General features: G+C 40.8%; 1 protein-coding gene across 1 annotated transcript in view; it reads left to right on the top strand.

The window, feature by feature from the left end:
* FGL1 (fibrinogen like 1) overlaps window positions 1-26,106 on the top strand; it is a 39,816-nt gene that overhangs the window by 12,773 nt on the left and 937 nt on the right. The window contains exons 4-7 of the mRNA XM_005562691.5: window positions 15,897-16,056; window positions 16,302-16,399; window positions 22,432-22,520; window positions 22,702-22,889. Coding sequence (XP_005562748.3) covers window positions 15,897-16,056; window positions 16,302-16,399; window positions 22,432-22,520; window positions 22,702-22,889 — 535 coding nt within the window. The remainder of the gene's footprint in view (window positions 1-15,896; window positions 16,057-16,301; window positions 16,400-22,431; window positions 22,521-22,701; window positions 22,890-26,106) is intronic.

Below are 26,106 nucleotides of genomic sequence, written 5' to 3'. Positions count from 1 at the left end.
CTTTTCTTAAGTGTTTCAACAACTTACATTACACACCCATATGCAATGATGGTGCTAGTTATTTGTTTGCTTCAGGTTTTGCTAAAAAGCTTTTCCTATTTCAGTAACAAGCAATATGAAGCATTATATCATTTTTAAATGTCTTCTTTCACACACTACTTTTTTCTGTCTCTGCAGGGGCATTTAATGTGAAAGCTAAATATCTGAGAATTTACATTATTTAATAAGAAATCAGGACAATAGATTGAATACTGATGTACATGGCCAGGCACGGTGGCTCACACCTGTAATCCCAGCACTTTGGGAGGCCTAGGTGGGCGGATTACAAGGTCAGCAAATCCAGACCAGCCTGGCCAATATGGTGAAACCCTGTCTCTACTAAAAATACAAAAATTAGCTGGGCGTGGTGGTGGGTGCCACTAGTCCCAGCTACCTGGGAGGCTGAGGCAGGAGAATCACTTGAACCTTGGAGGTGGAGTTTGCAGTGAGCTGAGATCGTGCCACTGCACTACAGCCTGGGTGACACAGTGAGACTCCGTCTCAAAAAAAAAAAAAAATCTAGTGTACACATGGCAGATTACAACTGGGAATTTTTGCATTTGAGCTTTGTGTTTGTGTATCTTTCCTTGTTACATGTATGCAGTTTTTCCTTCTGAAATCCTAATATGCATATTAGGGTGGCAAATAAGGTAAAAAATAAAGGAGCAGAGAAAGGAAAAAGAACCAGAATTACTAAGGAAAATGAAACAGTAGTTTTTTTATAGGTATATTTATTGGTTTCATAATGTTCCTTTTGATGAGGTCAGTATTTCTCCCGAGAAACTGAATGATTTTAAACTGGCAACACATTACACACATTGCTGCCCATATCATTATTGTCTATGGAAAACTGTTCATTTGAATTCCTCCAGAAGTAAAAGGCATCTTTTAAAGTAAACAAACAATGATTGCCAGAAACAAAAACAATGCTAGCTAGAGCACTTTGTCCATATGTCTACTCAAGCACTACCATGCTACATTGTAATTTCCGGTTATGAGTCTACTGTGGTCAATTAACTGGGCACTTTGTAAGGTCTAAGACGATGTTTAATGTACTTTTATCTCCGTGTTGACTATTAGAGTGCCTAGAACATAGTAGATCCTCATATTCATGAATGAAAGGAAGATAATATATAGGGAGAGGAATAGAAAGATAAGCAAATATAAATTGGGAAATCTATTTGACCGGAATTGAAAGACTGTAGAGGTCAAAGAGATGCCAGTCTTATGGGAAATAGAAACATCTTTATTTTCTGCTTCTAAACATACAATTGTCGGATATAGGAGTTGTGAGAAACTTAGAGCCTATGCTTCAATAAAATACTTCAGGGCACCTGGCTAGCTCAGACTGCAGTGCATGAGGCTCTTAAAATGTTCCCTTTTTCTCTGGGCGCAGTGGCTCACGCCTGTAATCCCAGCACTTTGGGAGGCCAAGGCGGGCGGATCACGAGGTCAGGAGATCGAGACTATCTTGGCTAACACGGTGAAACCCCGTCTCTACTGAAAATACCAAAAAGTTAGCCGGGCGAGGTGGCGGGCGCCTGTAGTCCCAGCTACTCGGGAGGCTGAGGCAGGAGAATGGCGCGAACCCGGGAGGCGGAGCTTGCAGTGAGCCGAGATCGCACCACTGCACTCCAGCCTGGGCGACAAAGCGAGACTGTCTCAAAAAAAAAAAAAAAAAAACACTCCCTTTTTCTCTACCAACATCCTTATCTCCCTCTGCTCAGACTCTTCGCCTTGGGCTCCTGCTTCTCTGTTGACCAGCATCTTGATCCAACCGTCCTACCTCTGGCCCTTAGAGATCAGAAAGAGGCCAGAGTCACTGGTCTGCAGTAATGGGGATGGCTATAGCATGAACATGGCCTGTGCCTCTGGAGCCAAGAGGAACCAGGGATAGTTCGGGTAAAAATGGGCTTGGGAAGCAAACGGACTATCATTCAACGGATGAGCATACAGATTAAGGGATCCCAAAAGTGCCTACAAAGCTGGTCTCAAGGGCAAGGAACTGGTAGAAGAAAGCAGAGCACCATTATTCCAAATGTCAAACCAAGCCCAAGACTCAGGGTGTCTATTCGAATTCCGAGCAGGTTATTGACACGGACTAAAGGGCCAATCACGGCAGGAGACAGCTAATCAGGAGGCAGCTCATCAGATATTTCTTCCCAGGCCTCTACAACCAGTCACGGGAAGACTGAGGCTTAAGTGCTGTGTTAGTCCGTTCTCATACTGCTATAACGAAATACCTGAGGCTGGGTCATTTATAAAGACAAGAGGTTTGATTGACTCCTGGTTCTGCAGGCTGTAAAAGAAGCATAGCAGCGTCTGCTTCTGGAGAGGCCTCAGGGAACTTACAAACAGGGCAGAAGGCAAAGCAGAAGCAGGTACATCTTATGTGGTAGGAGCGGAAGAAAGAGAGAGAGGGAGGAGGTGCCACACTTTTTCAAACAACCAGATCTCACGAGAACTCACTCACTGTACAGTACCAAGGGGGATGGTGCTGAACTATTCCTGAGAACTCCACCCCCATGAGCCAATCGCCTCCCACCAGGCCTTCCCTTCAACACTGGGAATTACAACTCCACATGAGATTTGGTGGGGACACACATCCAAATCATATCAAGAGCTGAAAATCCAGTCCTTGTGTTGACACTGCTGGGGAGCAGATTTGGGAAGCAAGGGGTCACCAAGGAATAAGGCAAGAAATCAGATACTTGGAAATTACAATGCCAAGGTCAGAAGCATTAACTGTACAAGCAGGAGTTAGAAGAGTCCTACAGAGATGGTTCAGATAAAGCATTATAATTATTATAAATATAAGACTGTTATAATAAGACAGATGATAGGAATTCTAGATGACTGTTTTTTGATATAAAAGCCAAAAAAATCAGAATTTCAGTAGATTAACAATATTCTTCATATATTAAGCATGAAGGAGAAAAAGGGTGACTAAAATATGAAATATAAATATAGTTCAGTTGTTCCTTATTTTTAACATATAGGCAAATGCTACTAGAGAGCCTACTAACAACAGATAATAAACAAAATATATAACATAAAAATTGCAATAAAATATAATGTAATACATATTATATTATATAAAATATATAAGAACTTGCTCACATCAAAGTTTATGTTTTTGGTGTCCTTAAATTTAAAACAGTTAAATATTCATATATATAATCTGTAGAAATATAAATTTTTTGTTCTGAGTTACAAGTTGCTTTATTATTACTAAATTAGTTATTTTCTGAATTCCAATTTATCTGATGGTTGAAAACACCCAATTACACACAACCTAGCAATTTGTGCAAACAATGCCCACACCACATGGTTTTATACAGCATATCATTAAACTGTATCTTTTTTTTTTTTTGAAACAGAGTCTCCCTCTGTCACCCAGGCTGGAATGCAGTGGCCGAATCTCAGCTCACTGCAAGCTCCGCCTCCCAGGTTCATGCCATTCTCCTGCCTCAGCCTCCCGAGTAGCTGGGACTACAGGCACCCACCACCACGCCCAGCTAATTTTTTTGTATTTTTTAGTAGAGGCGGGGTTTTACCGTGTTAGCCAGGATGGTCTTGATCTCTTGACCTCGCGATCCGCCCGCCTCGGCCTCCCAAAGTGCTGGGATTGTTATGCCCAGACCGTTTATTCCCCGAAGAAGACCACCAGAGTCCAGAGTCAAAGCTAAGCAGCAAGGATCTTTATTACAGGTTCGAACCTGGAACTCTCACTCCCTCGCGAAACGAGACGGACAGGAGAGCTCCCCCACTGAGCTCCGAGCAGTGTTATATAGTCTAAGAAAAGTGGGCATAGAGTTATTATACAAATCAGATATATGATTGGCTAGTGTTTGAACAAGGCGATTTGGCTAACTATGATTGGTTCCCGCCATTTCTGATATTTCGGTTCAACCTTTGAGGCGGGAGAGCAGGTTTATGGCAGCAAGAGTTTATCTTACTTAAACACGTCTTGTGACCTTGCCTCAGAACTTACAAAATCTCTGGTATGTGCAAAACAAAATCTCTGGTACGTGCAGAAAAACAGGTACTCACAGAACTTACGAAATCTCTGGTATGTGCAAAGATTAGAGAGCAGAACAAAGGGTGTAGCGGGGGGGGCAGGTACACATCTATCTTTGTGTCCTTTCATTTCCCCCTCTCATAAGTAACTGGATGTCCAATCTTGGATTTCCAGAGTCTTATAATGTAGCCTCACTTTCTGGGTGCAGGAGAGGCTGGTGATGGCTACGGAGGACCATTAGTTGCATGGTATCAAACCTTTCTCTGACAAATTGTAAAATCTTATTTACTACACAGGGGCCTATAGTGAATAGAAGCAGTAAAGACATTAGTGGGCCTAAAAGGGGTGCCAGAAGGGAAAACATTGAAGAGCTCCACCAATTGTTAGCGGCTGTAGTGAATTGTTGCTTTTTCATCTCTAAGCTTAGTTTGTGTAGGCGTTGGACTCTTTCCTCAACTAACCCTGACTCATTTATATAGAAACAGCATTCTTCTTTGAGGAACATACAGGTACCTCCTTTCTCAGCCATGAGTAAGTCTAAGGCTCTGCGGTTTTGAAGGGTGACCTTTGCTAGGGAGGTGAGCTGCCGCTGAAGGGAGGCTAGGGAATAGGCGGAGTCTTCCATAGCAACAGAGAATTGTTGTAACAGCTTGTCGTTTTCTATCACGGAGTGTTGTAGGGCCCCTCCTGCTAACCCCGCTGCGACGACAGAGGTGGTTAAGGATATTCCGGCAATTAGTGGTAGAAAAACTGCTCATCTATGTCGCGCAGTTTCAGTTGGGGCGGTCCCTGCCCAGCCTATGAACTCTGCCGGGGTTAGCAGTGTCAGTCGGGGAACTAGGGTAACAGGGATACACAACTGTCCGTCAGAGATGCTTTTGGAAAGAGTCTTTAACAGAGTCATATTACACCAGAAGAACACACCAGGGGGAGCATATATGGGACTATTAGGGTATGCAGCCGATTGGTTGCAAAGGCTGTTGCTAAATGCCGAATAACAGTAGGGATATTTCTCTTGGTATGGGTCACGGTACAGGGCCACATTGGGTATTGTGACTATTGATGAATTAAAATCTGTATAGTTTGTGGGAGGGGAGGCTAGGGGAACAGCAGTTAATGGTGGTCTTCCTAGGGTTGCACACATAAAGCAAGAGGACAGGTCGCCTAAACCAGTGAGGTTGGCGAATGCTAGCCCTTCCTGTAGTAGGGTTAGCCAGGAGAAGGGCTGTAAGTCTTGTGATAGCTTGGTTTCTTGCCTGTGGATTTGTGTATGGATTAAGGGTTGAATCTGGACTACACTTCTCCACAGATATAAGTGGCTACTGGGCCAGGTACTAGTTGATGAGTAATATACTCCTCCATGTTGCGGGGTTGTCCACCGAGAGTCCCATGGGTCTCTAATTATCCAAGTGTAAGTGACGGGAGACTCAGTTTGGTAAAAATACCACCCTTGTTGTTCTCTCCAGTATCGGACAGAGTGCGTCTTACAGTAGCTATATGGGCAACCTGCACTCTGGTGCCACCAATAATTTTTACAATTAGATTCAGTCTGATCATATTCAAAACAGATCACGGGTATTGCTGGTTGGGCAATCTGGAACTTAGTGAAATTGAGGTAAACTATAGTATTACACCCTGAGGGGGGGCAATCTGCACTAGCCAGCAGTTTACCCGCCTGGGGGGTTTCCCCAGGATGAGTTTTGTTTTCATAGAGCCAGAACCTCCAAACATAGGGATTAGACGGCGCAGCAGTGAGGAGAATCAGATGCATAAAGCATAAAAGCATAGGTGAGCTAAACATGGTTACGGCCATGGGGATGACAGCGCAGGGTTAGCTTTAAGGGATTGTTCTCAGCTTTGTCTATAGTCCATGCAACCGGTGCTCCAGATGGCTCGAGAAGGTCGGATGATGGGTCCACCGGCTTGACGTGTGTGTAGTGGATCCACGAAGCGATGCCTTCTACCTTGAGAGCAGTGGGAGTAGTCAGGAGTACTTGCAGTGGTCCTTTCCACCTGGGTTGAAGAGTTTCTTGCCGGTGGCGCTTGACTAGGACCCAGTCTCCTGGCTGGAACGGATGGGGTGTCGGCGGAGGTCCTGCTTCGTATAGTTCTCGTAGTCTGGGCCAAATTTCCTGGTGAATTTTCTGTAAGGCTTGTAAGGAGAACAAGAGCTCAGAGACATTTTCAGTTTCAGGTTTGAGTAAGTCATCTTTTAGACTGGGGACCAGGGGTGGGGGTCTGCCATACATGATTTCATATGGTGTGAGGCCCAGTCTATAAGGGGTATTTCGGGCCCGGAACAGAGCGTAGGGGAGAAGTCTACCCAATTAGTGCCAGTCTCCATGGTCAATTTAGTTAAAGTCTCTTTTAGAGTCCGATTCATCCTTTCTACCTGTCCTGAGCTTTGGGGTCTATAAGCACAATGTAATTTCCAATTTGCCCCAAGAATGGAAGCCAAATCCTGACTTACCTTAGCAACGAAGGCTGGTCCATTGTCTGACCCTATCTGGACGGGAAAGCCATACCTGGGGAGGATTTCTTCCAAAATTTTCTTTGCTACAACCTGAGCAGTTTCTCTCTTAGTTGGGAACGCTTCTGTCCATCCTGAAAAAGTATCTACAAAGACAAGTAAGTACTGATACCCATATTTTCCAGGCTTTATTTCAGTGAAGTCTATTTCCCAATAGACGCCAGGCTTAGTTCCTCTATACCTATTTCCTGCGGCGGTCTGGGTTTGGGGGCAAGCGTTGTTCAGTTGGCAGGCTTTGCAATTTGTTGTGACATCGCTGGCCAATTCAGTAATACGCCTGATTCTGAACTTGGCGTGCCTGATTAAGTCTATCATTCGCCGGGCACCTAGGTGGGTTGTCCGGTGGATATGTTCCAACACCTGCCGTCCTAATTTTTCTGGTAGGATGGTTTGGTCATTTATATCAGTCCACCACCCATTTTGAACCTGTTTTAGGGGAAGCGTGTCCATCCATTCATGATCCTGTTTGGTATAGTCGGGAAAACATGGCAAATTTCTTGGGCCAGGATCAGGGAGCTGGAGTGCGAGGAGCTGACTGGGAGCTCTTGCTATGCTCCTTGCAGTTTGGTCGGCTAAGGAGTTGCCTCGAGCAATTGGCGTAGTTGGTTTCTGATGCCCAGGGCAATGTACGATAGCCAATTTCTTTGGTTTCCACAAAGCAGTTAATAGAGCTAGGATCTCTTGTTTGTTTTTTATTTCTTTGCCTTCAGCTGTTAATAGTCCCCTCTCTCTGTAGATGGCCCCATGTATGTGTGCAGTAGCGAAAGCACAGCGGCTATCCGTGTATACTGTTAGTTTTTTCTCTGCCCTTAGGGTGAGGGCCTGTGTGAGTGCTATCAGTTCGGCTCTTTGGGCCGATGTCCCTGGAGGCAAGGGTTCCGCCCAGATTACCTCAGTCTCTGATGTTACAGCCGCTCCTGCATACCGCTGGCCTTGGTGGACGTAGCTGCTGCCATCAGTGAACCAGATGAGTTCTGTGTCGGGGAGCGGACGATCTTGCAGGTCCTCCCGCACCCCATGCACTTGAGCCAGTATCTCAGTGCACTCATGGGACGGGGCGTCCAAGTCTGGATTTGGCAGCAGTGAAGCAGGGTTTAAAGAGGTTGGGGGCAGAAAAGTTATTCTGAGGGGGTTTAACAGCAGTCCTTGATAGTGGGTGAGCCGGGCGTTACTTATCCATCGGTCCGGCGGCTGCCGGAGGATGCCTTCAATGGCATGCGGGGTGGTAACGCGCAACTCTTGCCCCATGATAAGCTTATCAGCGTCCTGGACCATTAGGGCAGTTGCCGCGATTATCCGGAGGCAGGGTGGCCAGCCGGCAGCCACTGAATCTAATTTCTTTGACAAATATGCAACTGGCCTCTGCCAGGGGCCTAGGTACTGCGTTAACACGGCTTTTGCAACACCTTTACTTTCATCCACGTATAAGTGGAAGGGCTTGGAGACATCAGGGAGCCCTAACGCGGGAGCTGACAACAAGGCAGTTTTGATCTGTTGAAAGGCCAGCTCAGCCTCTTCCGTCCAATTAAAGGGCTGCCGTTCCTTTGTTGCCTGGTATAGGGGCTTGGCTAACTCAGCAAATCCGGGTATCCATAACCTACAGAACCCTGCTGACCCCAGGAATTCTCTCACTTGCCGTGTCGACTGGGGTCTAGGGATACGTAGGACTGTTTCCTTTCGGGCTTTGGTTAGCCAGCGTTGCCCCCCTTTTAATAGGTACCCCAGATAAGTTACCTCCGACTTGCAGATCTGAGCCTTTGTTGCTGAGGCTCAGTAGCCTAGCTCCCCCAGAGTCTTCAAGAGGTCCTCAGTCCCTTGAACACAAGTTTCCGGGGACCTGGCCGCTATTAAGAGATCATCAACATATTGCAAAAGAATTATTTCAGGGTGTTGCCGCCGGTACTCACCCAGATCTTCATGAAGGGCTTCATTGAACAGGGTTGGCGAGTTCTTGAACACTTGTGGCAGCCTGGTCCATGTTAGCTGACCGTTGATGCCCCTCTCAGGATCCGTCCATTGAAATGCAAAGAGTTCTTGACTTTTGGGAGCCAGAGGAAGGCTGAAGAAAGCATCTTTTAGATCAAGAACGGTATACCACTGTTTTTCGGGATGTAAGGCACTCAGAAGGGTGTATGGATTGGGCACAGTGGGATGTATGTCCATGACCCTTTTATTAACTTCTCTTAAATCCTGTACTGGCCTGTAGTCTGTACTGTTGGGTTTACATACAGGTAGCAGTGGAGTATTCCAGGATGAGTGGCAAGCCCGTAGGACTCCCTGGTCTAGGAGTCGGCGGATATGGGGCGTAATTCCTTCTCTTGCCTCCAGGGGCATAGGATATTGCCGAACCCGAACCGGGTCCATCCCTGGCTTAACTTCCACAAATATGGCAGGTCGATGTTTAGCTAGCCCTAAGCCCCCAGTTTCTGCCCACGCTTCAGGGAAACGCTGGAGCCAATAGTCAATTTCCTGATCGGGGGGCTTTTGCTCTTGTTGGAGTCGGTACTCATCTTCTAAGGTGACAGTCAGGATAGATATTGGCCTGTTTTGGGAATCAGTTATCTTGGGCCCTTCTGGCTCAAAGTGGATTTGGGCCCCCATCTTTGTCAGCAAGTCCCTCCCTAGTAGAGGGCAGGGGCTCTCTGGGATGACTAGGAAGGAATGGGAGACTTTTCCTGTTCCTAAGTCCACAGTCCTCTGGGTTGTCCAGAGGTATTTTTGATGCCTGTGGCCCCGTGCACCCAGGATGTTTTCTTAGACATTTTTCCAATTGGTTTGGTTAGGACTGAGCGTTCCGCCCCAGTATCGACCAAGAAATGAACTGGGGACCCCTCCACTTGCAAAGTTACCCTGGGTTCGGGGAGGGGGTCTGAACCCCGTCCTCCCTAGTCAGAGTCCTGGGTAACGAGTACGGAGGTAGGGTTAGCTGGTCTCCGTTTCTTTGGGCAGTCTTTAATCCAGTGGCCACGTTCCTTGCAATAAGCACACTGATCTTTTTTTAATCCTTGCCTAGAGCCTTGCTTTTTCTGCTCTCTGTTTTGGCCATTTCCTGCCTGGGGGAAAGCTGCTACTAAGACTTTGGTCATTTCTTTGGTTGTCTTGAACTGTTTTTCTTCTGGAGTATCCCTATTATTATAAACTCGCTGAGCCATCTGAAGGAGGTCCTGTATCTGCTTTCCTTCTAAACCTTCTAATTTCTGGAGTTTTCTTTTAACATCTGGTGCTGCCTGGTTTACAAAGGACATTACTACCGCACCCTGATTTTCCGATGCTTACGGGTCCATAGGGGTAAACTGTCTGAAAGCTTCCATTAATCTCTCTAAATACACAGCGGGGCTTTCTGTCTTACCTTGTAACACAGAATATACTTTAGCCAAATTGGTGGGCTTGCGAGCTGCAGCCCGGAGACCCGCCATTAGAGTCTGGCGATAAATGGGCAGTCGTCCCCTACCTTCTGCCATGTTGTAGTTCCATCTGGGCCGGGTCAAAGGAAAAGCCGCGTTAATGAGGTCAGGATTTGCAGTTGGCTGGCCGTCATCTCCTGGAACCAGCTTTCTGGCCTCAACTTGGATTCTTTCCCGCTCCTCCGTTGTGAACAGGATTCGGAGGAGCTGTTGACAGTCATCCCAGATCGGCTGGTGAGTAAACATGACACTGTCTAACAATGAGGTTAGATCTTTGGGATTATCGGAGAACCGAGCATTTTGGGACTTCCAATTGTATAAATCACTAGTGGAAAAAGGCCAATACATGAGACGGGAAAGCCCGGTATCATCGAGCGATCCTATTTCTCTGAGAGGCAGGGCTACGGTGGAGTCAGGGAGTCGGGAAGCTTGGTCCCGCAGTACGCGGCCTCGCGTTCGGCCGGCCAGCCCCCCCGGGTTACTTTCGCTCTCGGCAGCTTCCGCTTCTCGGTTTCCCTCTACGGAAGCACCACCCTGGGGGAATGGGTCCTTCGGGACAAGGTGCGGATACGGTGGGGGAAGAGTGGGTTCTAACGTTAGGGGGTCCTGGCTGTCCAGCAGCACAGGGGGCGAGGGAGCAGAGGGAGTCCTTTGTCTTGTAGGTCGTGTTACTAGGACCTTGCAGGGCTCAGGGATGAATGGAGTTACCCAGGGCGGTGGGTTTTCCACAAGATCCTGCCACACTAGAATATAAGGAATTTGATCAGGATGTCCTGACTGCCCTGGCAGGAAAATCTTAGTTTTTACCTTAGTAATAATAGAGAGACAGAAAGTTCCTTCGGAGGGCCACCCTACGCCGAAAGAGGGCCACTCCGAACGGCAGAAAGTAACTAGCTTTCCTTTCTTTAGTTCTACACTTAAGTTATGCCCCCGAGCCTTCACATCCTTGAAATTGGTAACAAGGAGTGAGAGCGACGTGCTCTGGTTGTTGCCCATCTTTGGACTGCTCCTACAAAGAGAAGGAGGGACGAAAATGAGTGTGAAGCAGAGGGAAGTATCCGACAGGTCCAGTCCTGGAAGGGGAAGAAAAGGTTTTATGTTTCGTTTTGGACTTAAACTCAACACTTAACAATAACGGACAGACAGTGACAAACGATGAGCCTTCACGAGCGCGTGTCGGACTTCCGACCTGAGTCAGACGGGGCAACCAAGGATGGAGGCCCCCAGATGGGCACTGGGGGACGTCTCCCACCAGTCCCGAGTGGCTGTCTTTTAGCGCGTCCACCAAGACCGTGCCACTTACAGAACAGACCAATACAGATTACAGATTACAGGTTTCGCGAAATTTCAGGGGGACAGACAGAGATAAAGACAGAGACAGTGACAAAGCCGGCTTACCCAGAGATTAAGATCCATTGACTTGGGGGTCTGGTGGGCTTGGGGGAAATCCCGGACGAGCCCCCATTTGTTATGCCCAGACCGTTTATTCCCCGAAGAAGACCACCAGAGTCCAGAGTCAAAGCTAAGCAGCAAGGATCTTTATTACAGGTTCGAACCTAGAACTCTCACTCGCTCGCGAAACGAGACGGGCAGGAGAGCTCCCCCACTGAGCTCCGAGCAGTGTTATATAGTCTAAGAAAAGTGGGCATAGAGTTATTATACAAATCAGATATATGATTGGCTAGTGTTTGAACAAGGCGATTTGGCTAACTATGATTGGTTCCCGCCATTTCTGATATTTCGGTTCAACCTTTGAGGCGGGAGAGCAGGTTTATGGCAGCAAGAGTTTATCTTAAACACGTCTTGTGACCTTGCCTCAGAACTTACAAAATCTCTGGTATGTGCAAAACAAAATCTCTGGTACGTGCAGAAAAACAGGTACTCACAGAACTTACGAAATCTCTGGTATGTGCAAAGATTAGAGAGCAGAACAAAGGGTGTAGCGGTGGGGGGGCGGGTACACATCTATCTTTGTGTCCTTTCAGGATTACAGGCTTGAGCCACTGCGCCCGGCCTAAACTATCTTTTTTTAAGCATGTGGATGCTAGTGAATTATGAATTCAAAGGTTACTGTATCAATTTCATATTAACTGGTGGCAATCACAAAAATCTGACATCACCACCACTGTTCAGTTGACAAGACCACTGCTCCACCGTCTCCCCTTCTGCAGGAGCCCCCAATCTGCATGAGTGTCTTGAGGCGGGATACAAAGTGGCCTAAGGTGTTGACTCTGAAGCTCGATTTCAAAGTCCACCTGCAAATCTTGCTAGCTGCAGCCTTTGGGCAAATTACATAACCTCTGTGTTTCCCGTATTCCCCATCTGGAGAATGGGAGTGATAAGAATGCTGTGTATTTGTTGTGAGGATTAAAATATATTAAAATTAGTAAATATATTTTGCCCAGGTGCCATGAATCATGCCTATAATCCCCGCACTTTGGGAGGCCAAGGTGGGAGGAACACTTGAGGCCAAGATTTCAAGAACAGCCTGAGCAACAGAGCGAGACCCTAATACTACAAACAACAACAGCAAATTGCCAGGCTCGGTGGTGCATGCATGCAGGAGGATTGCAGGAGGAGTTTGGGGCTGCAGTGAGCTATGATTGCGCCACTCACAATCACTCTGTTACAGCCTGGGTAGCAATGAGACCGTGTCTCTCAAATAAATTAATTAATTAAATTAAATGAGTTAATATATTTAACACAGTAGAGCAAAAGAAGTACTCAATGAATGCCAGCTATCTATGGACATTATTATATCCTTGTTTTCAAGGGAGAGAACCCACTCCCTCTACCCTACAAGAGTATTGCATTCTGTCAATGTGCAATTAACTTAATTGCACATTTAAAAATAACAAAGAGAGCAAAACTGAATTGTTTGTAACACAAAGGATAAATGCTTGAGGGGATGGATACCTCATTTTCCATGATGTGATGATGATGCATTGCATGCCTGTATCAAAATATCACATGTACCCCAATAAATACATACACTTACTATGTACCCACCTTCCTTTATCCTTATATTTTTTTCCTTATGTTGCCTAGAGGTGAGGATGGCGGTAGCAGGGCCAGTTCTGGCATATCCCAGCATGCTCTGGGGAGTGGCAGCTGACCTCTTTTTGTGTTTAGAATGTGGGGTACTTCGTGCCTTCGGTTCTCAGTGTTGAGCCTCAGCCACCATCCTGAGACAACAGGAAAAAGCCCATTTGGCAGGTTGTCATGTCACTTTATGAGCTTAAACATTCAGCCTTCCAACATAGCTTGCTTTCTGCATGATCAGAGAAAGGAGGCACATCACCCAGTTTAATACAGTGTTCGTCAAAACAGAAGGCAGGACGCCTTGGCCTCACTGTAATATTATGTAAATATTCAAAATTCTTTTTCTTAAAAAAAAAACAAAAAAACTCCCATGAACACAAAGCTCTTTAACCTTGTTTTTCTTCTACTGATTCTACAGGGAGTTGAATGGGTCCGAACATTTTGAAAATCACCATTTTAAATATCAAGTTAATATCTTAAATTCTACGTTTTTCAAACTTTCTGCTGTTACAGTTTAAGTCACATTTCCTGAAGCAGGCTTCTTAACCTGTTAGCTATAAGCAAGTTGAACTACTGGTGCTTTTTTGCTTTTTTAATGTTTATTTACTTGTTGGGGGTTTTGTTGTTGTGTTACTGTTTTTATCAGTCGAAAGCTTTTCTTAAATTGTGTTTGGCATTTTCTTCTGGGGAGAAGGAAAATTTTAAAAACAAGACCAAAAAAATAACAAACTCGCAGTTAGCATAAAATAATAACAAGCAGAAAATGTTGGCTGAAACCTCTATATTCACTAAGTTTTCCAGAGGCAAATGTTATAGCTAATCACTTCCATATTTGCCTGGAAAAGAGTTTGACCTTTGTGAGTCTTTAGTATTCAGCTCTTCGGTAGGAAATTAAATGTAAGCAAAAAGCTTCTTCCAAACAGGGCTAAAATCTGCTTACTTTAATAAAAGTTTTGTGCTATACACTTGACTACATGATGTAAACCTTATAACAGCATTGAACTAATTTTAGATAGTCATTTTCTCATTGTTTTGCTTCTTGTTTAATCGCCAAAACAGGATCCTTTTTGTAATTTAGCATGTATTTGAACACTTGTGCTTCTGAATGTTGAAAATAAATATATGAATAAAGTCTAAATCATTACAAAGGTAAACATCTCACCAAAGCAGTAGTATATGATCAGTCCCAGCCATGTGAAGGCTTTATGAAATGACCAAGGTTCTTTCTTTTCTTTTCTCTTCTGATTTCTATGGCCTATTCAACCTACTTAATGTGCAACATAGTTTATCTGTAACAAAACGAGAGAGTTATACATTCGGCAACTTAGTATCAAAACAATGAACATGAAAAAGAACTTTAAAATATACTACAAGAATGGAATTATCCAATCAGAAAAAAAATTTTTAAAAAGGAAATTCACAAAGCGACAGGAGTAAAAGTGTAAGTTGATGATGTCATAATATTTTTATTGAAATGTTTGTAGATGGCTCTTCTTAAGACTATCTGTTTATAGTGGCCACTACTTCATTCATCCTAAAACACAGTTTGCTATGCATCTAAACAATAGAGAGGTCTCTATTTGCCACATTCTCTAAGTCTGTACAGATCAACCTAGGTGAGACCCAATGGGTATTAATTTACATCACCCTCAGGTGGCTTAAGAAACAGGTATCACCTTTTGGCAGGGTGTGGTGGCTCACACCTGTAATCCTATCACTTTGGGAGGCCGAGGTAGGCGGATTGCCTGACCTCAGGAGTTTGAGACCAGCCTGGCCAACATGGCAAAATCCCATCCCTACTAAAAGTACAAAAAAATTACCTGGGTGTGGAGGCACATGCCTGTAATCCCAGCTACTCGGGAGGCTGAGGCAGGAGAATTGCTTGAACCTGGGAAGCAGAGGTTGTAGTGAGCCGAAATCGCACCACTGCACTCCAGCCTGGGTGAAAGAGCAAGACTCTGTCTCAAAGGAGAAAAAAAAAAAAAAAAAAAGAAAGAAACAGATCACTTTTTGGTGACAAAGGGGTAGCATGTTTGCTTCAGTGTTCAAAGAAATACCACAGCAAAAAGGAATTAAGGGATGAAACAAATAGCAGAAGCTTGCCGTTTTTAGCAAAAACATCTAAGAATGTATGGACTTTTAGAAACTTCAGTGAGCTAATAAAAAATCTAATGAGGCTAAGAGGTTATAAGATTTTGAGAAGATTACTATTTCAGGTTCATTTTCAGATGTCCAGCATGATTTCTCATGCTCTAAGTCAAGATAACCTGTAGTAACTTAGTTGTTTGGTGTTAATATTTCTGCTTTCATTTTTAGATTCATGGGTGACATAAATTTTACTATTCCGTCTGATAAAACTGTAAGTTCCACCTAAATATACTGTTGTTAACAGATTACACATAACTTGCTTTTTAACAAAACTCAGAAATTAGGGACTAGGCCAGGCGTGGTAGCTCACACCTGTAATCCCAGCACTTTGGGAGTCTGTGGTGGGAGAAGAGGATTGCTTGAAGCCAGGAGTTCAAGACCAGCCTGGGCAATATAGAGACACTCCCCATCTCTACCAAAAAAAAAAAAAAAAAGTAAAAGAAAAAAGAAGAAACAAACAAAAAACTAGATTCTTACTTCACTCCCTTTTTTTCCTCCATGATTATATCACAGATTCAGGTGGTAACTAGTAGCCAAGAAAAGAAAACTTTCCTCATATCCACTGGAAGATGTACAAGATGCAATTTTAAAACGCTGATTTCTATACCATGTGTTATCCGTCTCCAGTGATATTGAATAGTCTCATTCAGAGGCTCCGCAAGGGGAAAAAAAGACATATAATGAATATTATATTACCTTGTTTTAAAAACAGATTGTTCAGAGATTTTCAATGATGGATATAAGCTCAGTGGATTTTACAAAATCAAACCTCTCCAGAGCCCAGCAGAATTTGCTGTTTATTGTGACATGTCCGATGGAGGAGGATGGACTGTAATTCAGAGACGATCTGATGGCAGCGAGAACTTTAACAGGTGTGCTCACTATGACATAAGAATTTATTTGTAGCAGCAAATGTGAGATTTATAAGTCAAATATTTTGATCATATCCTGAAGTCTATTAATAAGACAGAATTTCATTCTCTCTAAACAAGAATACTGAAAATGAATGAACAAATCAAGAAAATATTGGGGGTGGTGGTAGCATGGGGTGGGTGGTGCTCACTTTGGTACCACAAATGGAGTTTGCTAAAATCAGCTTCCACTTTACATTTTTTAGAGGATGGAATGACTATGAAAATGGCTTTGGAAATTTTGTCCAAAAACATGGTGAATATTGGCTGGGCAATAAAAATCTTCACTTCTTGACCACTCAAGGTAAGGTTTGAATGATGTCAAATTTATTTGGAATACAATAAAAACAACACTACAATTTTTTTTTTTACCAAATTATAGGCAATGGAACTAATTCAATAATTGCTATGATTTACAGATGGTAGTGATAACTTTTGGGCAATAATTCCAAATGTAAAATGTGGCTGCGTAAAATTAGCAACAGAAAAAAAAACTAGAATTAGGTTGGGGGAATTGTTTTCTCATATATATGTATGAGAAATATCTATATATATAGATATATAGATATTTATAGATAGTGATATAGTCTATATAGATATATATATCTATACTTTGTGAGAAGTAATAAATGGCTGTTGATTTTAAGCCAGTAGCTTAAGTATATCAGATATATAGATATATATATCACTATATATATTAGATATATAGATATATATCACTATATATATTAGATATATAGATATATATCACTATATATTAGATATATAGATATATATCACTATATATTAGATATATAGATATATATCACTATATATATTAGATATATAGATATATATCACTATATATATTAGATATATAGATATATAGATCACTATATATATTAGATATATAGATATATAGATCACTATATATTAGATATATAGATATATATATCACTATATATTAGATATGTAGATATATATATCACTATATATATTAGATATATGGATATATATATCACTATATATTAGATATATAGATATATATCACTATATATATTAGATATATAGATATATATCACTATATAAGATATATAGATATATATCACTATATATATTAGATATATAGATATATATATCACTATATATTAGATATATAGATATATATATCACTATATATATTAGATATATAGATATATATATCACTATATATTAGATATATAGATATATATATCACTATATATATTAGATATATAGATATATATATCACTATATATTAGATATATAGATATATATATCACTATATATTAGATATATAGATATATATCACTATATATTAGATATATAGATATATATCACTATATATTAGATATATAGATATATATCACTATATATTAGATATATAGATATATATATCACTATATATTAGATATATAGATATATATCACTATATATTAGATATATAGATATATATATCACTATATATTAGATATATAGATATATATATCACTATATATTAGATATATAGATATATATATCACTATATATTAGATATATAGATATATATCACTATATATTAGATATATAGATATATATATCACTATATATTAGATATATAGATATATATCACTATATATATTAGATATATAGATATATATCACTATATATTATATATAGATATATATCACTATATAGATAATATATAATCTAATATATAGGTATATATCACTATATATTAGATATATAGATATATATCATATATATCACTATATATCTATATAGAATATATAGATATTCTATTTCTGAAAAAGATACAAAATGTCATATACTTTTTTGATGCCTTGAGTTCCCGAAGATTATATATACTGTATCAGTTATCGAATGTCACAATAATACCGTGTAACAATCCCCTTTCAAAGCTAGTGGCTTAAAATCAACAGCCATTTATTACTTCTCACAAATCTGCAGGTTGGCTGGGTGATTTTGCTGATCAGGGCTGGGCTCTGCTGATCATGGCTGGGCTTGCTTATGAATGTGCAATCAACTTCCTGATTGAAGTTGCTGCTCTAGGATGGAAGGATTCCACCGGGCTCCATAGGGTCTCTCATCTTCCAGCTGGCTAGCCTGGACTTGGTCTTGTAGCACACGCAGGGTTCCAGAAAAAAGAGTGGATGTATGTAAGTCTCTTGAGATCTAGGGTCAGAACTGGCACGGAATCATTTTTCTTCTATTGGTGAAAGCAAATTACAGGGGCAGCTCAGACTTTTTTTAAAAAGGAAATAAACAATGGGAGGAGTTACAAAGACATATTATGAGAGGGAGGTGAAAAATTGGGGAACTGGCGCTATTTTTCCAATAAAATACCATAATATATGAAATGTCCATGTTTCCACATACCTCTCATCTTTTATGTTGAAATTTTTTCAAAGATGCAATCAATTTGAAAGAAGTTTCAACCTATCACCTGTATCCTACATTAACATTTTACTTTGCTTGTTTTTATTACGTGTCTATCCATTTGCCCATTACTCAATCCATCCATCAATCCATCTTTTCTGTATATATATTTCAAAGTAAATAGCAGACATCTGGACAATTCTCCCTATATACTTTTAAATTCTTATCTTTAGAGTTTCATATTTGTCTAAAATGTCATTGCTTTGATAACAAATTTTCCAAGCTTCTGTCTCCCATGTTCTTTTGCTCCAATCCATTATCTTCCCTACCTCTGTTGTAGTCTGAGATTACCATCAGTCCCACTCAAGTCTTATCCTGAATCCTTCATAAAAGGCAACTGTAATGCCCAAGAAAGCATGCTAAGTTACACTGCAATTGCATTAAAAATAAAACAGCCGGGCATGGTGGCTCATACCTGTAATCCCAGCACTTTGGGAGGCCGAGGCAGGTGGACCCTATGAGTCCAGGAGTTTGAGACCAGCCTGGTCAATACAGTGAAACCCTGTCTCTACTAAAAATACAAAAATTAGCCAGGCATGGTGGCTCATCCCTGTAATCCCAGCCACTTAGGAGGCTGAGGCAAGAGAATTGCTTGAACCCAAGAGGCAGAGGTTGCAGTGAGCCGAGATTGTGCCAATACACTCTAGCCTGGATGACAGAGTGAGACTCCATCTCTAATAATAATAATAATAATAAATTAATTAAAATAAAACAAGAGTTCATTTTTTCCACCCAAGTTCTGGAAAGCTATTGGTGTTTCTATATTTATAGTAGTAGGATTATGGTTATAAAGTTCTTTGAGACACTAGAATAATAAACATTAGACAGGATGAGTAATCCTAGAAACCTTATACTTTCTTTATATGTCCTTCTTATGATCAGTGCTCTCCAAATTTATATAAGGCTTCCTTTCCTTCAACATATCTATTATTCTAGTTTTAAGTGTTTTACGCCAGATACATAAAATTTGCCATACCAACTTCTGTTTAATTTGCACGTTGATATTTGTCTGGTTTCTTATTGAAACTATGAAAACCCCAGAGCAGTAACCCTTGGCTCTTTCTAAATATATGAAATTCAAACTTATTATTTTTCAAGGTATTATGATGTACATATTTGCCCAGAGGAACTTTGCCAACAAACCTGTTCCCGTTCATATTTCAACTTGGTACTCAGGCTGGCTAATCTCATGGCAGTAAAAATGTATTTTTCAGTACCTAGGCCCACAATCATGTATCCCAATAACCCAGACAATAGGCAGTGCTTTTGTCTCTGCATTCTTTAATTATGAGAGCATTATGGCTAATGAATTACCTCTGGGAATGGCTTTATCCCCACTACATAAATCTTGACTACAAGTAGTGGCCATAAAATTGATTTAGAAATGGTAAATGTAATTTGTTTACTTACTGAACACAGAGGTATTTAAATGGTTAGCCAAAAAACTGAGACTCTATGTCTCTTCTATAATAGAGGTTTTTTTGTTTTGTTTTGTTTTTTGTTTTTTTTGAGACAGATTCTTGCTCTGTCGCCCATGCTGGACTGCCTTGGCTCACTGCAACCCCTGCTTCTTGCTTCAAGCAATTCTCATGCCTCAGCCTCTTGAGTAGCTGGGATTATAGGCGCACACCACCACACCCAGCTAATTTTTGTATTTTTAGCAGAGACGGTGGTCTCACCATGTTGGCCAGGCTGGTTTCAAACTCCTGACTTCAAGTGATCTGCCTGCCTCAGCCTCCCAAAGTGCTAGAATTACAGGTGTGAACCACCGCATCTGGCCTGTAACAGAGTATTTTTAAAGACAGTTGACTTAGCCTGCCTTGCTGCTCTTATACACTCTACAGTCTTGTCTCACATGACCTTTACCACCTTGAGAGAGCTCCCTGGGGCAAGGAAATTGTGGTGCTAAATTAACAAGCCCAAGAGAGGCCCGAATCCCCTCTTAAAGGGACTCCAGTCACGAGGCATCCAGCATTCCCTGCCCCACAGCCCACAGCCTTTTTTTTTTAGATGGAGTCCCGCTCTGCCACTAGGCTGGAGTGCAGTGGCTCAATCTCGGTTTACTGCAACCTCTGCCTCCCGGGTTCAAGCAATTCTCCTGCCTCAGCCTCCTGAGTAGCTGGGATTACAGGCATGCACCACCATGCCCAGCTAATTTTTGTATTTTTAGTAGAGACGGGGTTTCACCATATTGGCCAGGATGGTCTCGATCCCCTGACCCTGTAATCCACCCACCTTGGGTGTGAATAGAGCTTGGATATGCAGCCTTGGATGTCCACAAGGGTATCCAAAGCCCTTTGCTATAAGTGATGGAGATGGGGATGGGAACACAGAAGAGGCCAACCATAGATGCGACCTAGGTGGTAGGACTATTCAGGGACTCTCTTTCCTGGTGCCTCCATAGTCTGGCTTGAAACTCCAAGGAATGTGAGGCTCTAAATTCTAACCTGACCTTACAGGTCATTGTTATATCTTATTTATCAAAGTAGGAGGATAGAACACATATGATCTAATAATTTGATTTATAACCTTCAGTGCCCCAGACAAGAGTTCTGTTTCTGAAAAAGGAAGTCTTTGTTATTTCCAAACAATGGAACAACAACAACAAAAAGATTACTTGAAGGTAGCAACTATTTTAATCATTTTAAAAACGTAATGCTCTTTTATCACCTAGAATTTTTACAGTCATTAAAGTATATCTTTAATGTTTAGAGATTTGTTGTCATCATATATCATTCTTTAGCATATATAAAAGTGAATATATACCCAATACATTGTATTCTTTCTTTTTTTTTCCTGAGATGTAGTCTTGCTCTGTTGCCCAGGCTGGAGTGCAGTGGAGCGATCTTGGCTCACTGCAAGCTCTACCTCCCGGGTTCATGCCATTCTCCTGCCTCAGCCTCCCGAGTAGCTGGGACTACAGGTGCCTGCCACCACGCCCGGCTAATTTTTTATGTATTTTTGGTAGAGACGGGGTTTCACCATGTTAGCCACGATGGTCTTGATCTCCTGACCTCATGATCCGCCTGCCTTGGCCTCCCAAAGTGCTGGGATTACAGGCGTGAGCCACAGTGCCCGGCCCCATTGTATTCTTAAAATGCTTTTACACGTAGATATCAACTCTTCAGAAATACCTTTTTACTCAGAGTCATTGATGTTAGTGTATTTTCCAGTAATTATCATCATCTGCGCCATTGAGAATATTGGTGGTACAGCATTTCTCAAGAATGTTTCCTTGTTGTCTCTGAAATTCTCCAATGACATCCACTCTATAAACTTTGATGTTAGTCTCTTGATCTTATGAGCTATTATCAAAGGAAGGTTTTCAGATAACAATTAGGATTCGTATTTCTTCCTCAAATTATTCTTAAAGGGTTTGCTGGCTGATCTTTTATGCTATCAGGAAAATAACCAAGTTCGGGCATATGCAGGTAATGGCAACTACATTTTACAAACCTAGTGGCTCAGCTACAAAAAAATTACACGATGTCATTAATAGTTGCCATTTATGTTCAAGATCAACATTCTTACTGAAATCAAGAAAAAGAGGACAAACTATTAAACGTAAAAACGTCAGTCCTTTCATTGTTAGATTGATTTAAGTAATGACTTATTTTTTCTGTTGTTCATTATTAAGAGAATTGCACTAGCTTTTACCTCTGAGAGATCTAGTAGACATTTTTTAAATTTAATATTGTATCCATCATTTTCTTACAATACATTACACGATAAAATGTTCATGTTATAAATACAATGGAGTCGCTGTTTAATCCTTGAAAACCAGTTCTTGGCCAAAGGAAATGGTAAAAGTAAAATAGAGCTGTGAATTATTTTTAATCTGCTGTAGTCCGTGTCATGTCACGCATTTTTAAAAATTATAATTTCTTGTTTCATTTTTAGAAGACTACACTTTAAAAATCGACCTTGCAGATTTTGAAAAAAATAGCCGTTATGCACAATATAAGAATTTCAAAGTTGGAGATGAAAAGGTACTACAATTTTCTAATAAGTAAAACCATAAATAAATGCTTAAAATGTGCAATAAAACCCTGGAGTCAGTGGAAATAAAAATACACAATAGAGCCTGTTCTTTTGTTTATGAAATAAACTTCATTTTAAAATGGCCATAGAGGAACTCTACTGACATTAGAAATTGCTCTTTTTCTTTAGAATTTCTATGAGCTGAATATTGGGGAATATTCTGGAACAGCTGGAGATTCCCTTGCGGGGAGTTTTCATCCTGAGGTGCAGTGGTGGGCTACTCACCAAAGAATGAAATTTAGCACGTGGGACAGAGATCATGACAACTATGACGGGAACTGCGCAGAGGAAGATCAGTCTGGCTGGTGGTTTAACAGGTTTGATGTCTTATGAGCATAGTCGTAATGGAGTTGATGATTTCTCACTGATGGGCATTAATTATCAATATAATATGTATGGTCATGTTGGTCTTTATTTATAATATTAGTATTACTAAGTAATCATTAGAATTCTTCAGCAATGAAGTAGTTTTGAGGATTTGTTCATTGTGAACATTAGTAAAGTTTAAATGTCATAGAAATAAATTATTACTTCTACAAAGATCATTTGCAAACTGAATTATGGATGAGTTATAAATAGAAGGCCACAAATTCACACAAAGAAAGAGAGAGCATCTATACATAAGGAGAATATTTGGCATCCTAATAACCAACTAGTTCTTCACCTGACCATATCACACAAAAGAGCCACTGTTATTGCTATGTTTCTGTAGAGTACTACTTTTCAATCACTATGGCTTTCATTAATTCATTGAATCCAAGCCTCTCCCAACACAAAAATTTCCTTAACAATAATCCTGAAAACTAATTCTACCCTCTGACTGAATACATTCGTGTTACTTTAGCAGCAAATTCATTCCATTTTTGATTGTACATATTTGCTTCTTTTTTTACTGATACAAAATATTTTATATATTTCTGGGGTACATGGGCTAATTTTTCAATTTTTGGTAGAGATGGGGTTTTGCCATGTTGCCCAGGCAGGTCTCGAACTCCTGGCCTCATGTGATCCTCCCACCTTGGCCTCCCAAAGTGTTGGGATTACAGGTGTGAGCCACCGCACCCGGCCTAATTCATAAGTTTTAAATCGCACGTCATTCTGAACAGAGATTCACACCATTGGATTCATTCTGCCCAGGAGGTGGGTCACCCCTTTGTCTGGCGTCTCCACACTGAAAGGCCTCCCTGCCCGAGACACTTAGTAGCAGTCTCAGTTATCAGATCCAGTGTTGCGATTTCAGAGTGCTTGTGTTCGAATCATGTTTATTTGATTTAATAATGGTCCCAAAGCCCAAGAGCTGTAATGCTGACATATTGCTATATAATCATAATATTTTATTATTAGTTATTGTTAATCTCTTACTGTGCCTAATTTATAAATTAACTTTATTATAGGTAGTATATTACAGGAAAAAACAGAGAACTACTATAAATTTTTTTTCCCTTACTACACCCACAAGATTTTTCCCCCTAGTGTTCTGAAATTTTACAGTGACATACACTGTTGCGGTCTTCTTTTCATTTACTACAATTAGTACTCAATGGTTCTTTTCAATCTATATGATGTCCTTCAGTTTAGTAAATTTTATTTTCTTTATCTGCTCGTTAGTCACTTTGTAGCTGTTTCAGTTATCAGACTGAGAAAGCATAGTATCGGTATATAGAATTTGGTGTTATCCATAGTTTCAGGCATTCGCTAGGGGTCTTGGAATGTATTCCTTACAGATAAGGGAGTACTACTGCGGTTGTAAAAATAGTCATTTTTTTTTTCTGTATTTTGCTTTTTTAAAAAAATTTTGAGTCCATTTAATATTTGATCATTTGTAAAGGAACTGGAGTATTTCCAATAGTGTGAAGGAGAGAAACAAATTTCTCTCTCCTGCTTTGCAAATTGGAGGTGATGATAGTCTTTTCCTTAGTGGTTTTCCTGTTATTTTAAAAAACCATCTTCTTCACCTGTTCCTACTCCTCCTTTCTTTCCCCCTTGTCCTTGTAAGTTACCATGACATAAAACTTACGTGTAATTCATGAAGTCGTCTGCAAGCATCAACAATGTTTGATTTTGAAAAGAATTCCATATACAGAAATAATTACTAATAGTATCATGAGATCAAACCCATGTACTTTATCCAGCTGACTGGCTTCTCAGGCATCTGAATGAAAACTACCATACATACTAACGTGGGCAAAGGAATGATTTACCTGACTTTAAAGATATGGGTTCAGGGAGAACAAAGAAAGGCAATTCATTGGCTGGAGCCACCCAAGGAGACTGCGTTATCCTTGGAATCAAAGGAGTTGATAAGGCTGTGCAATTGGAAAATCAGTAGGCATTAAGAAAGAGAAAGTAGATTGTTCTAGAAACTTGGTGCTACTTTTACCATGCCTACTATTAGTGAGTTTGACTATCATCTTTTCTTCCTTTTTACTCTTGCTTTTCTTCTGTTCCATAGTTCTTCTAATTTACATGAAATGTTGGCACTTCATAAATACCACCCACCTATAAGATGTTCTTTTTCCATATAGCAAACTAATCACTGTGTGTTGATGTCTTGTCTTTGTTAGCGTAGCATTTCACATGAGCATTCACAGCCACTCCTTCACCAAGGGAACCCCAATCATCCCCCAATCTAGTTTCAAATCCAGGCTGTTCTAAAAATTAAAGGATGCTGGAAAACTTGTCTCAGAATAGTGAAGGTTTCTTATGTTGATCACAGAGTTAGTTTCCTAATGGGATTCAAATCATAGACCAAATATAAAAATACAGTTAGCAGATATCTCTAGATAGACAAATATATGCCAAAATATATATTCTGGAGACTCAATTTACAGTATTTTCTTTTGTAACATTACTTTCCATGCTGTTTTAAAAACACAGTAGGCTTTGACATGTGCAGACTTAACGTACGTATTTTCAATTAATTACCTCCATTTAAACTAGGAGGACTCTGAGAATACTCAGTAGGAGTGGATCGTTAGGCTGATAAGTGATTCAAGCCAGCCACTCAGCCTTTATGGGTAGATTATGTGCTTTTTTGATTCAGTAATTTGGGTTTTTCCATAGATATTCAGAACTCTCTCTTGTGAATGTTCTCCTTCTATCCTAATTCTGACATCTTTTCATTAATTGTATCAATAAAGAAGTATATGGTAATTAATTTCATAATAACACACATAAACTTATTGCATACTCTTACATGTAAATTATACATATCAAGGACAAAATTTACAGACTCCAGAGGAGGAAAGAAACATTTTTTATTGTCGATAACCTAACCATTTTATCTAGATTGGTGCAATATATGTAAAAAATTAACTCAGCAACTAGGAAAAAATGATTATTGGTTGATGGGTGGGAAAACTTTAAATGGTGGTTTAGGTTTTGTTTGCTTACCCTTGAGATTAAAAGAATTGATATGCTAGTAATTTGAAGAAGAGGAGGGAGGGAGTTTGAATTACGAAAGCTAAGTCTTAGCAGCTGATGAACGAACGTGTGAGTGCAAATTATCCAGGAAAGCCAGCCGTAGAGTACCTT

This window comes from Macaca fascicularis, chromosome 8 (genome assembly GCF_037993035.2).
Source record: "Macaca fascicularis isolate 582-1 chromosome 8, T2T-MFA8v1.1".
Lineage (NCBI taxonomy): Eukaryota > Metazoa > Chordata > Mammalia > Primates > Cercopithecidae > Macaca > Macaca fascicularis.
The sequence above is the reverse complement of the archived record's forward strand: the minus strand, read 5'-3'. Positions and strand labels throughout refer to the sequence as shown.